Consider the following 16,950-nt stretch of genomic DNA (forward strand, 5'->3'; position numbering starts at 1 on the left):
CCCCGTTCACACCGCCAGCGATAGGCTGATTCGACATGATCCCATTCACTTCAACGAGCAACAGTGACCGAATGTAGGCACCAAAGTGATGGGAGACGTGACAAAAGTTCAGAAATTTTTACTTTATGCAAATTAGAAGCAAGCTAGTGGAGTGTCAGTGGAGCTCACGTCTCCGTCTCGAGTGCAGTTTTATATGATTTGACTGTAACCACATGGATATTATAAAAATATGTGTGGAAAAGAAACTGTCGGCTGTCTTAGTGAGTTTGATTCATACATTAATAGTTTGTGTTGTTAATTATATGATGCAGTTTAGCACTGCTGCAGTTCACATTACAGTTTCCCCTGCATTATGTTGATTATTAGGAACAAGAAAATTGATTATGTCAAATTTGAATGACGTTTTAGTCATTTTGGACCGTATGAGTGAGTTTAATTTGTTGATAGATTGATCGTTAATCTGGTTAATTATTTAATGCCCTTAGCCCTGTTGTGGTTTACATCACATAACTCTCCAACAAAAGAATGCTACTTTTAATTCTAGTCAAATTAGAATCATATTTTAGTTTTATATCACTAAATTATATCACATTTTCTATAGATATGACCAGACATGCAGTCTACTAATAACATTAGAGCGACATGAAAGATTCTGGAATCTACCACCGCTTCTATATATATTATATATATATTATATATATTATATATATATATATATATATATATATATATATATATATATATATATATATATATATATATATATATATATATATATATATATATATTCAGTCCTTCCAGAAAAATGCGGCTTTTTTTTGTGATTGTTGCGGGCAAAAATCCTTGATTATGCGGCACGTTTTCTTAAAAAATGCGATGAAAAATGCGGGATATTTATGCAATTTTATGCGATAAAATTGCGGGAACTTGCAAAAACTGCGGTTTGATGAGAAAGAGAAAAAAAACACTACATCACAGAAAGTGCTGGAATATTTAAGTTCTCATCTTGTTTTATTGAAGACCTTAATAATGGCTCAAATTTACAAAACATTTAGTCAATCAAGTTCTGTAGCTTTACAAAAGGAATATGCTACAACTTCTGAAAAAATTAATAAATAACTTCCTGTTTTACAGATGTCGCTATACAAAACAGACATCTGAGTGCTTCCAATGCACAAAGTGCAATCTCTTAAAGGGTTAGTTCACCTAAAAATGAAAATTCTGTCATTAATGACTTCCCTTTATGTTGTTGGACACAAATTAAGATATTTTAGTTGAATTCCGATGGCTCAGAAAGGCCTCCATTGGCACAATGTACACTCTCAAGACCCATAAAAGGTAGCCTACTAAAGACGTCGTTACAAAGTCCATCTCACTACAGTGGTTCTACAATAACTTTATGAAGCGACGATAATAGTTATTGTGTGCAAAAAAAAACTAAATAACGACTTATATAGTGATGACTGATTACAAAACACAGCATCATGATGCTATGAATCATCGAGTCGATTCATGATTTGGATCGCGTGTCAAACTGCTGAAATACGTGACTTTGGCGATCCAACCCGCTGAATCGACTCATTGATTCATAACGCTTCAAACCGCTGAATCAACTCATTGATTCATAACGCTTCAAACCGCTGAATCGACTCATTGATTCATACCGCTTCAACCCGCTGAATCGACTCATTGATTCATAACGCTTCAAACCGCTGAATCGACTCATTGATTCATAACGCTTCAAACCGCTGAATCGACTCATTGATTCATAACGCTTCAAACCGCTGAATCGACTCATTGATTCATAACGCTTCAACCCGCTGAATCGACTCATTGATTCATAACGCTTCAAACCGCTGAATCAACTCATTGATTCATAACGCTTCAAACCGCTGAATCGACTCATTGATTCATAACGCTTCAAACCGCTGAATCGACTCATTGATTCATAACGCTTCAAACCGCTGAATCGACTCATTGATTCATAACGCTTCAACCCGCTGAATCGACTCATTGATTCATAACGCTTCAAACCGCTGAATCAACTCATTGATTCATAACGCTTCAAACCGCTGAATCGACTCATTGATTCATAACGCTTCAAACCGCTGAATCGACTCATTGATTCATAACGCTTCAAACCGCTGAATTGACTCATTGATTCATAACGCTTCAACCCGCTGAATCGACTCATTGATTCATAACGCTTCAAACCGCTGAATCAACTCATTGATTCATAACGCTTCAAACCGCTGAATCGACTCATTGATTCATAACGCTTCAAACCGCTGAATCAACTCATTGATTCATAACGCTTCAAACCGCTGAATCGACTCATTGATTCATAACGCTTCAAACCGCTGAATCGACTCATTGATTCATAACGCTTCAAACCGCTGAATCGACTCATTGATTCATAACGCTTCAAACCGCTGAATCGACTCATTGATTCATAACGCTTCAAAGCTTCATGATGCTGTGTTTTGAAATCAGTCAGCACACAGGGAAACTGCTTTGCTCTTTTGCTGTTATTTTTGTTGGCCAATGGGAGTTTGTGCTTCATCATGGTTTCACCGGTATCTATGGTTTCTCCACGGGGTTTGAAGCTTTTCGATGACGTTCGCGTCGGGTAATCACGTCACTTCAAAACGTTCCCATGGCAATAGGCGGAAATGGCGGCTCTTGTGTGAAGTAAACGAAAATTTTTCAACTTTCTGCTAATATATGTGACTTTTTTTGCAACGAAAATGCGGGGATTATGAAATCATGATAGCCCCGCATATTTTGCACGCGGAAATAGGCAATTTATGCGGCGAAAGTGCGGCGTATTTGAAAAAATGCGGCCCCCGCATGAATATGCGGACTTTGGCTGATTATGCGTTAAATCACGCGATCGCATAATCGCGTTTTTCTGGAGGGACTGATATACATCTCCTACTTAAAGTCATAATCAAAGCTCCAATCAATATTCATCCTCCTATATAATTATTTTGATTTTAATGATTCTTTCCAGTTATGATTTTGATTAATCAATAGGACCAATGATTGTTTCTTCCTTTATATTTTCTAAAGTGTGTATTTGGTCTCAGAGTGGTGACTGAGGGTCTGTCCTTGGCGTCTGTGAAGTTTCGCCAAAACGCTCCTTTTACCTAAAGAAACAAGATGAATATGGTCTTTACTATTGTCTGTATCTCTCACTGAGAGAAAAGCACATGTTATCAATATGTTTTGGAAAACTTTCTCTGGTTGGGACCAGATCTCACTCCAACCTTGGAGAGACTGTATCGGGGTATGTGCGCAGTATTCGGTGTTACAGATCAGTATTGGAGGTGGATTATGGGCATCCTAAAAGATGGGGGGCTTGCTCTGGGCAAGCTGGCGTCTGCTTCAGAATCTGGAAGGTCATTACGTGCCTAACTCCGGGGTGAAAGCGTCAACAAGTGATATCTGTACACGTGAATCTGATTAATTGACAATGTGAGGAAATTTACCAAGACTGTCCATTTTCTCTGAGCCAATCAGAATCATCCACCTGGCAGTAATGAAGTGGTTAGACCTTGAAAACAGTATAACTGTTGAGAAATTGTATGTACGATAGGCTGGTAGATGGAGCGCGGCCTAGACTTGAAGCTGGCTTCTGCTGATGAAACTGCAGTAAATGTTTCTTTAATTAATTACACTCCTGACTCTTGGTCTTCATTTTTTACTAGTGGTCCTGGGTCCTAAGCTGTTACCCCAACAAACAGCACTAGGAATGCCCACAAGCGTCTCACAGTACAGAGACTAGTGACATGGCGGTGTCAATGGGGCTTTGAGTAGTTTGTCTTTTTCTTACCTAAGACGCATTAGGACACATAATCCTATGAATACACCTAAAAAATACAGAATCGAATCATTAAATCAAAATTGAAATCACAGTGTGAATCAGATCGAATCATTCTGAGTTGGCAAAAATCTTTCCTGAATGGAAAACCTATGAATTGTGAATCGATTTGCTGTCTACACAAATATTCACACCTCTATAGCAGAGCCAACATAGCATTTTTATAAATAATTAAGTTTCATATTCATATCTAGTTCCATAGTTTCAATAACTGAATGTTCTTTAGTGTTTAATATATTTTTGGGGGGTTATTATTATTATTATCATCATCTCACAAATTACCATTCCTCAGCATTTTCTACCCAATATAACATTTTAGTTTAACACAACTATAAAAAAAAAATTATTCATCATACAATGTCCATGACTTTTCCAGGTCTATAAATACCACTTATAATGTGCTCATATATCAGGTTTTCCAAGGCTGTGGGAATTCTGGTTCATAAATAAAAACAGTTGTTAAGGAAATTAATTACCCCAAAATAACAATAATGATAATAATAATGTCAGTTTACCTCAAAGCTTATTTTAATCATTTTAAGGCATCTTGCAACCCCCTGGTTGAGAACAACTGATCTAAAGTCAATTACAGTCTGTTCCGTTATATGTTTTATACTTTAATGGGACTTTTTTTAGTGATTATTGGAGCTGGACAGCTCCTGGTCATGGTCTGAATTCATTGTATGGAAAAGAGCAGCGTGAACATTCAGCTAAACGTCTACTTTTTGTGTTCTACTGAAGACATCAATTTCATACGTGTTTTGGAACGACATGAGGGAGAATCTGTAGACAAAAGTGCACCGCCTCACCTCCAGAAACGTGTCTTTACAGCACAGGAAGTCTTTTCTCTTCATGATGGAGTCGCTGGTCAAGACCAGCTCGTTTCTGCTCAGCGCAGGCTCACCCGGACAGCCGAACACCGCCTGAGAAAACAAACCCCAGCATGAGCGCTCAGGAGGAATACACTCGCTTTTAGAGCTCAGAGAGAGAGAAAATGACGTGCAAAGGGCTCTTCAGCGTTTCGACATCCCAGCATCCCCAAGCACCATCTCAATCAATTAGACCCCACAGAAAGCAGTAATCAGAATGTGAATGGAAATGAAAATAAGCCAGCAGTGATTGTTACTGAAGGCAGATCACAACTCTGTAATTTCATAAATGTCAGCTCACATTTGAGAAGACACACCAAAATCCCAGAATGCACTCTGATTGCTCATACACGAGAAGAACATCATGAAACAGGACAAACTAGACTGAAGAAAATGGTGAAAATGTGAATTCAGGCCCTATAATTTGCGTACTATTGTCTAGTAAAATGTACTAAAGTAGTAGTAATAATAAATAAAATGTATTTTATATTTATTTATTAAACAGTAAAAGATCAAGTGATTAAATCTATGTTTTAATTTATAGAGTAAACCTCTGTTTTGCAGCTGTTTTATTTATTTTTAATGCGAGGCACTACAGGTGAATAGGGTTTTTTTTTTAATTACAAGATATCACTGTGAAACTTCTCCAGTTTGTTACTGGCATAAACATAAGAACAAAATGTATTACAAGTGTTGTGTAAATTAATGTTTTAATATGCAAATGAGGCCTTATATACTTAAATATACCCTAATTTGCATACCAAAAACGAAGTCTGGAAATTGGAAAGGACCAGGTTTAAAATTCTTGGTTCTATTTGTTGACATGTTAGATGAGAAGGGCTTTCACAGAGAGGATTCTGGGTATCTTATTTTGTGCTTTAGTAAATTAGAGAATACTGACAATAGCCTTAAAAAAAAAAAAAAAAAATTCGCCATTTTTTTTTTTTAGTAAAAGGACCTATAACTTATGATAGGAACAGTGGCGGCTTGTCAATAGAGGGCGTTGGGGCGCCGCCCCCATTAAAATTCCAGAAATATACATGTATACAAAAATGATATAAAAATAAAATGGTTTACTCATTCGACGTGCCGGCTGTTAGTAAGAGCCTCAGCATTTAATAAAAACTGGCTTTGATCGGTTAACTAATATGTTCTTCAATATGTTTCATGCGCGAGGGACGCCGGAAAAATAAATGTCTATCTGAGTCCAAAAATCTACGGGCAGCATGTGACCTGAAGCTGGTCTCTAATTGGTTCTTAAAGATCCTCCTCCGGTCGCTGCGTCCCTGGCGAATCAGAATTGGATGCGTGTTATTTTATCCAATCTGATTGGTTCTCGTCACCTGTCATTCAACTTTCCGCTCTTGGCCACTAAAGTGAAAGTGCGCAGGCGACATACACTGCAAATGCTTTTCTAACTTAGTATTTTTGTCTTGTTTTCAGTCCAAATATCTAAAAAAATCTTACATTAAGAAGCATTTACTAGACAAGTAAAAGTTGTCGTCTTGTTTTGGGGGAAAATAACTAAAAATTAAGGGAGTTTTTCCTTAAAATAAGCAAAATAATCTGCCAATGGGGTAAACAAAATAATCTTGTTTTATGTTTGAATTAAGATTATTTTCCTTACCCCATCGGCAGATTATTTTGCTTATTTTAAGCAAAAACTCCCTTCATTTTGAGTTATTTTCCCCCAAAAACTTTTGCTTGTCTAGTAAATGCTTCTTAATGTAAGATTTTTTAGGTATTTGGACTGAAAACAAGACAAAAATACTAAATAAGAAAAGCATTTTTTTTGCAGTGTAGTCACTCCGACTCCGCCAAAACCTTGTTAAGATGATCAACTTTCATAGAGATGGCAGCAATTAAACCAAATTCTTTCACAAGGCGTTCGCTGGAAGAAAAAAAAGGATAAACGGTCCCGAATCAACGCGATTTACAAATCCAGCACAGGCCAGTGACAGAGGAAGAAGCTACACTCGCGCTTGTTATGAGAAACGCTGGATGTGTTGTTAGCAATGCCCTTTATTGCTTTCCCTGTCTTTTATTTCAAAGTGTCGGTAATGAAGTTTTGTGGACATCAACAGGGGTAAGAGACCTCAAATATCTGACTGAACAATGCAAACGTCATGACACTACTGAGATGACTGACTTTAATCAGAGAGTCATTGAGAAAGAAAGGAGAGCAAAATGTATGTAGTCAACATGCTAGTCTGTTGTTGCCGTTTTCTTTTGTTTTTCCTTTCCTCATTCAATTATATGTGGGAAATAAATGGGTAAAAAGATAAAAGTGAAGACACTGTTTTCTCTTTAATGCTTGAATTTAGTCAACATGCATCTGCTTTGTACTTATTGGAGCCATTTTGAATATGCATAATTGCAAATTGCATTTAAATGCTTTTTTGTGTGCATATTTGCATGATGACCATGCTTCTTCAAGAATAATCTGACATACTCTGATGTTGTCGAGGACTCTTTTGAACTCCAGCGGCTCATCTTTCCCCTCCATGGCCGCGGGATCGAGTCCGTCTCCGCCGTAGATGAACTGAATGATGTCACCGGTGGAGCTGCGCACCGTCAGATCGTACTGAGAGCACAAGTCCTCCAGAGACTTCACCAGACGCCTCTGTACAACACACACACACACACACACACACACGTTTGTCACATCTCATGGTTCACTGGCCTATATAAGGACATGAACACATGACCTTCATCTCCAGTCACTTCATCAGCATTTTACCGTTTCATTTGAGTAAAACTATCATCATATCATAAACATGCAGAAACTTTAAAAGTGCAGTGTGTAAGGTCTTTATACTCCACTGAAAACATAGTTATGTGTATTATATTGCATTTCTGTCAATAGATCCTCATAAATACTACACACTGCACCTTTAAAGGTCTTCACGGCAACCCGTCAAAATAAAAGTTTGGTTTACCTTGAAGAAATTGTGATAGAAATATATTACTGTTGTACAGTGGAATTTAGCTACGTCTCAATATAATAATAACAATAATAATAAATTAAAAAGGGTTTTTTTTAAGGAATAATCATTTTTTTCCTCCATATTTTAATTTTAACCTCTTAATTAAACCTCTGTTGTGCAGCACTTTGTAAGTCTGTTTAATTTCATAATTTATGCTATATTTTATGCTTTCATTTGATTGCCAGGAAAATTCAAATGCACAGAATTTCTGGGGGGTAAAAAAAAAAAAAATCAATTAAGATAAGTAAATAAATAAAATCAATAAATTATTTTTATGAATTTAATTCATCACACATACTATTGATTATTAAAATTTAATTAAACCATTAAAACGTAATCCAGAAAAAATAAAACTGAATTTGATAAAAATAAAAATTATTTCATAGGGCCATAAACGTGTCATTTTTATTCAACTTTTAATGAAATGTATGTTTTGCAATTTCAATCAAGTAGACATGTCTTTTGATTACTACAATTTAATTCTAACCATTAAAGTTGAGTTGAAAAAATTTAAATGGGAAAAAAATACGGAATCCAGAAAGGGTTCAAAATGGAATTCGGGAAAAAAATAAAACAAAATGAGAAAAAGTAAACTAAACTACAACATATTTAATAAGGCCCTAAACATGTAAGTGTTGTTAAAACTGTACAAGTTTCATGATTTAAATTAAGCAGACATGTTTTTTGATTACTAAATTTAATTTAAAACGGTAAAAAATAAAACTGAATTTGAGAAATAAAAATAAAAATAAGATTCATTCCATATGGCTATAAAAATGTAATTTTTATTAAACTTTTAATAAAATGTATGTTTTGTGATTTCAATCAAGTAGACATGTTTTTAAATACTACAATTTAATTATAACCATTAAAATAGAGTTGGAAAAATTTAAACGGGAAAAAAAAACAGAATCCAGAAAAGGTTGAAACGGAATTTGGGGGAAAAAAACAAAATGAGAAAAAATTAAATAAAATACAACATATTTAATAAGGCCCTAAAACATGTAAGTGTTGTTAAATTGTACAAGTTTCATGATTTAAATTAAGCAGACATATTTTTTGATTACTAACATTAAATTAAACCATTAAAATGGAATCCAGAAAATTTAAAACGGTAAAAAATAAAACTGAATTTGAGAAATAAAAATAAAAATAAGATTTATTTCATTTGGCTATAAACATGTAATTTTTATTAAACTTTTAATAAATTGTATGTTTTGTGATTTCAATCAAGTAGAAATGTTTTTTGATTACTAAAATGTTATTAAAGCATTAAAAAGGAATCCATAAAACTTAAAAACGGTAAAAAATAAAACTGAATTTGATAAAAATAAAATAATTTCATAGGGCCATAAACGTAACTTTTATTAAACTTTTAATAAAATGTATGTTTTGTGATTTCAATCAAGTTTTTTGATTACTACAATTTAATTTAACCATTAAAATAAACAGAAAAAAACGGAATCCAGAAAAGGTTAAAATGAATTTCATAAGGCCCTACTATTATCCACCTTATTTTGCAACGTGGAAGTACGCTATTTTGTGTGACTGTGCAAGAGTTTAAAGGTAAATAACGTGCGGTAAATGGCGCTACAAACCAGCGTGTTTATAATTACCACAACACATTAAAGGGTTAGTTCACCCAAAAATGAAAATTCTGTCATTAATTACTTACATGTCATTACTCATTAATTACTCATGTCGTTGGACACCCGTCAGACCTCCGTTCATCTTCAGACACAAATGAAGATATTTTAGTGTAAATCTGATGCTCTGAAAGGCCTCCATTGGCTCAATGGCACGGTTCACTCTCAAGACCCTTAAAAGGCATTAAAGACGTCGTTACAAAGTCCATCTCACTACAGTGGCTCTACAATAACTTTATGGAGTGACGAGAATAGTTTTTGTGCGCAAAAAAAACCATAAACAACGACTTGTATAGTGATGACGATTTCAAAACACTGCCTCATGAAGCTTCGAAGCGTTATGAATCAGTGAGTCGAATCATGATTCGTGTCAAACTGCTGAATCGACTCACTGATTCATAACGCTTCGAAGCTTCATGATGCCGTTTTTTGAAATCGTCATCACTATGTAAGTCGTTATTTAGGGTTTTTTTGCAAATAAACACTATTCTCGCCGATACATAAAGTTATTTTAGAACCACTGTAGTGAGATGGACTTTGTAACGACGTCTTTAGTACCTTTTAAGGGTCTTGAGAGTGAACCGTGCATTGAGCCAATGGAGGCCTTTCAGAGCCATCAGATTTACACTAAAATATCTTCATTTGTGTTCTGAAGATGAACGGAGGTCTGACGGATGTCCAACGACATGAGGGTGAGGAATTAATGACAGAATTTTCATTTTTGGGTGAACTAACCCTTTAAAATAATGTGGTAAGAAATCAAGCAGCATAAATACAGGTAAAAATAACTGATGACACTGGAAGCCATTCAATTCACAAACGGCCAAAACAAGGTGTGTGCAGGAGGCAAAGATGTCCGCCGTTGTACCTGCATGTATCCCGTCTCTGCTGTTTTCACAGCGGTGTCCACCAGACCTTCTCTACCAGCCATCGTGTGAAAGAAGAACTCTGTGGGGGTCAGCCCAGAATAAAAGCTGTCGGCCACAAAGCCCTTCGCAGCAGGGAGCTGAAACACAAACATCATGCTTTAATTCCACACAGCCTTTGGTTCGTGTCTTCAAGCCTCAGATAAAACTTCTGAAGCGTTTCCTCCAACCCAACAGACTGAAATATTCATCACATGTCCTGGATCAACGATCAAGTGGATTTTGGTACATTGTGAGTGATTTAATGACACGATGGTGATGAAAACGTTCAGTTTTTGGACAAAAAGGTGCATAAACATTGCAAGGTTCCCACTCTTTTTCAGCAACCATTTTCCAGTACATTTTACGGCAGGAATAAAAGACAAAGATCTTGCCAAATATTGCTTTCTAAGTCTTTAAAAGCCGTCCAGTTTATTGCCATTACTTAACAATCCAGCATTTTTCAATATGAGCTCTTAATCATACATTATGACTATGGAAGCTTGTTTACACCACAGAATAGAAAGAAAAGGTAATTGTGACTTTTTATCTCGCTATTCTGACTCTCGCAATTGCGAGTTTACACATTTGTGATATAAACGCGAAAATTGTCGCAATTATTTTTTCCTCATAATTGGACTTTATAACTTGCAATTGCAGTTTAGATCTCAATTCTGAGAAAATTCATCAGAATTGCAAGATGTATCAGTTTATATCACGCAATTCTGACTATATCTTGCAATTCTGACTTTATATCAAAATTATGTGATTAGGTAGCAGCTTACGAGTTAACATTCACTGCATACATTTGAGCAGTTATAGCATTAGCAAGTGGCAACACAAGACTAAACATCATTCTTCAAAAAACTACTCACACGTATCAAACTCAGCATTCCTGAACATGTGCTTTCTGCAACTAGCGCTAATTGTTTGGGTCAGCGATAAACTCTTTATACTCTGCTTTTTTTTAAAGAATTTTCCGAGACAACAACAAGATTTTCCAGGACATTTTACATTTTCTCTAATTTTCCATGTGTTTTCCAGGACTGGAAAATTTGTCATCAATTTTCCAGGTTTTCCAGGACGAGTGGGAACCCTGCATTGGAATTGAGCCGTCAATTAAACACAGGCATTATTTCTGACAAATGTACCACTTCAAAATGGGGAAAAACTCATTGTAAAGTTATTACCTAAAGTTTAAAATAATCCATGATCGGCTTTATATTACAAAAAGCCTTTATTTGAAAAGGACAAAAGTAGCTGTAATTGAAGAATCACTCATGCATACTGAGAGAAAGGGATAAACACCAAAGAAAAGCCGAAGACTCGAGTGGTTGGCTCTTACTTTGGAGTGCTTTTCAAAGTGAGGCAGCGAGCGGTTCTCAAATCCATCAGGAACACGAGAGCCGCTGATGGCCTGCTGCCCGACGCAAGCGATCATCTGGGAGATGTTGATGAATGAACCTGGAGACGCAGAGATTATTTCAGACTCACATAAATTAAATATGATGTCTATTATAGCTCCATCGGGGAGGTTTTGATGTACCTTTGGATCCACACAGGGCCATGATCAACGGACTGTTGCTTTTGTCCAGTTCTCTCAAACACGCACTGCCGGCGTGATCTCTGATGACTGACAGCTCCTTCAGGATTAACGCCTGGACACACACACACACACACACATCACACAGACAAACACAGCTATAATGTGTGTGTGTGCAAGGGGTGTAACGGTACACAAAACTGACGGTACATCAGTTTTAAAAAATGGCTTTTATTTATTTTTTACTGAAAAAATTGGTGTCTGTCCTTAAATTAATTAAATAACTAAAAGTTTCTTAAAGATAATGCTGTAAACTATATAGGGAGCCCTTACTTGCACATTATTACTATAATATTAAAGGTTAACAACAGAGCCCAAACTATGAGCCTATATTCAGCTGATATTCATGTTTAGATATAGAATAATCAACACTCAAATAACACATTGTGTGCAAACATGTAAACTTCACATAAGGCAGTTTTTGCATTAACTCCTAAATCTAATTATAAAATTATGTTTTTTTTCTCCAATTCGTTGTTGAAATATAATCTTAGTGACTGTTATTTTCATGACAGATTTATCTAAACATAGCATTAAATAATCAAGACATCACTAACAGGTTAAGTAGAATTAATATATATATATATATATATATATATATATATATATATATATATATATATATATATATATATATATATATATATATATATATATATATATATATATATATATATATATATATATATATATATATATATATATATATATATATATATATATATATATATATATATATATATATATATATATAGGCTAGAGCTGCAACTAACGATAATTTTTTCTGTCGACTAATCTAACGATTATTTTTTCGATTAGTCGACTAATCTAACGATTATTTTTCCGGATTAATTTTATGATTCTTTTTTACTGATTATTGTATTTCAAAGAGGGTAGTGAATTTGTATATTATTTTAACATGAAATCAATGAATGATGACAATATTAATTGTATTTCAGGAAGGCTAGTGTACATAGTATGCCATTTTATAATGAAATATATGAACACAAGAAGCTTTTTAAACATAATATATAATGATACTATTCATCATAAAATGTATACAGAGTAGGCCTAATTAGGAAAAGTTGTTTACTATAGTAGTTTAGTATGATTTACTTATCGATTTGTCAATAGTAAATGAAAATGCACTTGTATTTATCTGCAACAGGTTCACATACAGGAGCTTTCAGCAGTGTTACTGTATAACTAGTCGTCTATTTTGAAGATACATGTGCATAAACAACGACTAAAGCTGCCAGAAGTTTTTGCCCAAACTTCAAAGACACATTTAAATGATTAAAGCTAGAGGCATATCTTAACTTTAATGTTACTTTAATCATGTAAACTACCTACAGCATGTTATTATGCATATGTGTTTGGGACCGAGGGGAACCAGGTCGCATTAACAGGAGATATATGCAGCCCATAATAAATAAAAGCACGAGACGTACTGGGGTCGGAGAAGAATCCCGGAAAATGTGACCGTCTGTTGCAATACACGCGCCACGGTTCAGCTGCGCGAGAGAACCATGGAGAGAACACTGGCAGCAGGGTTGCCAGGTTTTCATAACAAAACCCACCCATTCGTTACTCAAAACTAGCCCAAAACAAGCCCAATCGCGTTTCGGGGAGGTTCTCTGGTAAACATCGTGTTCGGGGGGTTAAATATGTGTGTTTTTTTGCAGGGCTGCCTGCTAAAATTCTCATTCCCGGGGCTAAATATCACATAGTTGGGATCGCTTCAAACCACGGACATGAGACACAGCCCGCGGCAACAGTGTAGAAGTAGCCCAATTCCGCGGAAAAAACCGGGACTTGGCAACACTGATTGGCAGTGTGAAAGCTCCTGCTCTGCCACCGCGTGCAGTGTGAAACCGGCGTTACAGAGCGAACAAAGAACAGTTTTATTCGGCTTCTGTTTAAAGTACTCCCACACTTTTGAATGTCGCGGTCTGGCTTTATATGATAAATGATCATTTTCACTATGCCCAGGAGCAGAAGCTGCCATTATTCTAGATCTTCTGTTCCATTCTAGAACGTAAATAATGTGCCGCCGACGTCGTTGCAGCCCTAATATAGGCTAATATAGGTCATATATTTAGTGAAAGAGTTGATTTCTCTAGTGAATTAACAGCTGTGGACTGAATGACTTCTGACTCTGAGGTAAATGATGCTGTGACATTGTTTACCATATGTTTTACGTCTTTCCGCGGTTGAAACACTGATTGAGCGATTACACCACATATTATACGTTTCAGTAAGTGTTATCCTCAACATACCTTAAGATATTATTTCATGTGGAAGAGATGATCGCGCACCGCGGCCGCTTGAATTGATGCGCCTATACAGTGATCAGTCGTCACATTAAAGAGCGTCAAAACGGCATTTATCGTTTGAATTTCATGATAAAATGGACTGAATACTTTGTTTGAATGGGAACTAGGACTAAAGTGTGTTCCGCGCTTAAAGAGCACCTATCATGGCATTTAAAATGTTCCAAATATTGTTTTAGAAGTCCCCAACAACAGTTTTGCATGCATGCAATGACAAAAAAGACTTTAGTTTTCTTATAATATGCATTTATTTTTACCTGTTTTGACAGCGATTCTCAAATGATTCCTTTAGTGATTCACTTTTCAAAACCTCGCCTTTACGTGACGCTAATCTGCGCTGATTGGTCAGATGACCCAGTCAGTTGTGATTGGTATAGTCTGTGCAGATATTCTCGGAAACGGAACGCCCATCAAAGTCTTATAGTGACAGTAATTTGTTAATATATGTCAGGAGTTATGAATATGAAAACCGCGTCGGTACTGTTTGATTGTAATATGAGCCTCAGCTGATCTCATTCATAAAAAAACTCCTCACGAAGACTCGCGACAAATCAACATCCCTCAGGGCTTTTAGTTCAAAAGTGTGCAGATGAGGAGACATATTGATAGATTCTCATATGTCTGTGTCAAATTTCTAAACAGAGGAGTATTTTTTATTCAATACTTCCTCAAAATGGGCAGAAATAGCCTAATCATGAGCGATTGAGTCTCTTATGTGTTGTTTTCAGCTCATCCTGGCAGCCGGAGGGCGCTCTGTGCACATGTAATCCATATATGGTACAGACAGACGAAGAAGAACCATGTGCCATAATAAAAGTCCATAATAAAAGCTTCCTGAGATCGCGAAACATACATTTGACGACTAATAAACACTCAATCGCGACGATGTATGGTTTGTCTTCAAGCCACTTAGTCTTCAAATGCTCATCCTTGGGCAGATGAAAAAAGTTTGCTTTTGAGTCGCACTTCAGAACACAGGGTCTCGTCGCCATGATGTTTTCTAGTTTTCGCTGGCGTCTTGGAGCGCAATAAGTGGGCGTATCGTATTCAAATAACTTGACAAGTTGACGTCATCTAGTCAGAGAAAAAGCTTCGGTCTTCTAACGATTCTTAAAAATGACTCCGAGTCGACTCTTACTTTTGAAAGAAAATAACTATATATACGGTGCACTGTCATATTTCAAGCTATCACAGGATGTTTTTGTTCACTTAGATCTATGTTACACACTACATGAAAGGTAAATTTCAAAATTCCATGATAGGTGCTCTTTAAAACAAGCCGAGTGTGAACTGTTAAAGATTGCATTCAGAACCGTTCGGTACACACGCGCACTGAACCAAAAGCCCTGTACCGAAACGGTTCGGTACGTGTACCATTACACCCCTAGTATGTGCATCTGTGTAACACCACGTCTCATTTGGTCTCCCTCACCTCCAGAGTTTCCTCTGCGGTGCAGCCCGGCTGCTGCTGTAATCGGCCCGTCTTCAGGGCTTCGATATATTCGTCACATTTCTTATATCCAGCATCCAGTAGTTCCTGTTTGGCCGTCAACAGTCCCTGTCCGGGCGTCACGTCTCCAATCCCAATGGAGAAACCTCGATTCGCTTCAACACAGAAATACATCACGTCCATGACTTTAACCACTCACACATAGCCTGGATGCCAGCCGAACTTAGCCCCGCCCACAACATTTTTACTCGGGCAGTTCGGTCTGGACTTGATCAGTAGAGAAGTAATTATGCCCGAACAGAAACTGTTCGGACCAATGAAATTGTCAGGGCGGGCTTTAGACGATGATGGAAAGATGATCAACAGTAACGTAATCATCCACGTCATCAAAGGCGCTTGGGTTGAGTTTGTTCTAATCCTAAACGAAGAACTTGTTCGTATTTGCATTCACCTTTACCATTTCTCTCAGAAATGATGATCGTGTTGGTAAGTACTCTGTGTATCCTTAAATTATTTTTTTACAACACCGGCAAAGATCGTTTACACTCATCTTTTCCTTCTAACGTTAGGCTACTTATTCCAGCGTGCGTGCAGGTACAGGGTTGCCAAGTTTTTACAACAAAACCAGCCCAATTGCTAACGTTCCTCAAAACTAGCCAAAAACAAGCCCAATAGCTTTCCAGGGGGGGTTCTCCGGGAAAAAAGCATTTGGGGGGTAAAATATGTGTTATTTTGGCAGGGCTGGCAGCTAAAATTCGCATTCCTGGGTCTGTATATCACATAATTGGGGCGCTTCAACCCGCGGACATGGCAACACAGTGCAGTTGAGGTTCTGTTGACATTTGATAACGTTATGCGTCGCTCCGTTGCTCTGATTGGTTGTAGGTCTATCCAATTGAGGTCTTTCCTGGTTCGGTTGAAACACGCCCCATAATCACAGCCCAACAAAGCAGGAGCAGACTCAAACTCTGACTAGAATTGAATATGACGACGTCACACACACAGTCTAACAGGCTAACTCACACACACAGTCAGTCACAGTCACACTCACAAACATGACTTTCCATAGGCGTAATGGTTTTTATACCGTACATACCGTATTTTCTATCCCCCTACACTGCCCCCGCCCCTAAACCTACCCATCACACACACACACACACACACACGCACACACACTGCCCCTGCCCCTAAACCTACCCATCACACACACACACACACACACACACACACACACACACACACACACACACACTGCCCCCGCCCCTAAACCTACC

At 36.9% G+C, this 16,950-nt stretch overlaps 1 protein-coding gene across 2 annotated transcripts in view; it reads right to left on the reverse strand.

The window, feature by feature from the left end:
• The window catches only part of polr3a (polymerase (RNA) III (DNA directed) polypeptide A), a 67,897-nt gene that overhangs the window by 25,875 nt on the left and 25,072 nt on the right, over positions 1–16,950 (reverse strand). For both annotated transcript variants that reach the window (XM_079801345.1, XM_079801344.1), the window contains exons 16-21: positions 15,659–15,831; positions 11,837–11,948; positions 11,636–11,754; positions 10,254–10,391; positions 7,205–7,375; positions 4,693–4,806 (exon numbers count right to left, since the gene is read on the reverse strand). In XM_079801345.1, coding sequence (XP_079657471.1) covers positions 4,693–4,806; positions 7,205–7,375; positions 10,254–10,391; positions 11,636–11,754; positions 11,837–11,948; positions 15,659–15,831 — 827 coding nt within the window. The remainder of the gene's footprint in view (positions 1–4,692; positions 4,807–7,204; positions 7,376–10,253; positions 10,392–11,635; positions 11,755–11,836; positions 11,949–15,658; positions 15,832–16,950) is intronic.

The sequence above is a fragment of the Gobio gobio genome (genome assembly GCF_949357685.1).
Source record: "Gobio gobio genome assembly, chromosome: 20".
NCBI lineage: Eukaryota > Metazoa > Chordata > Actinopteri > Cypriniformes > Gobionidae > Gobio > Gobio gobio.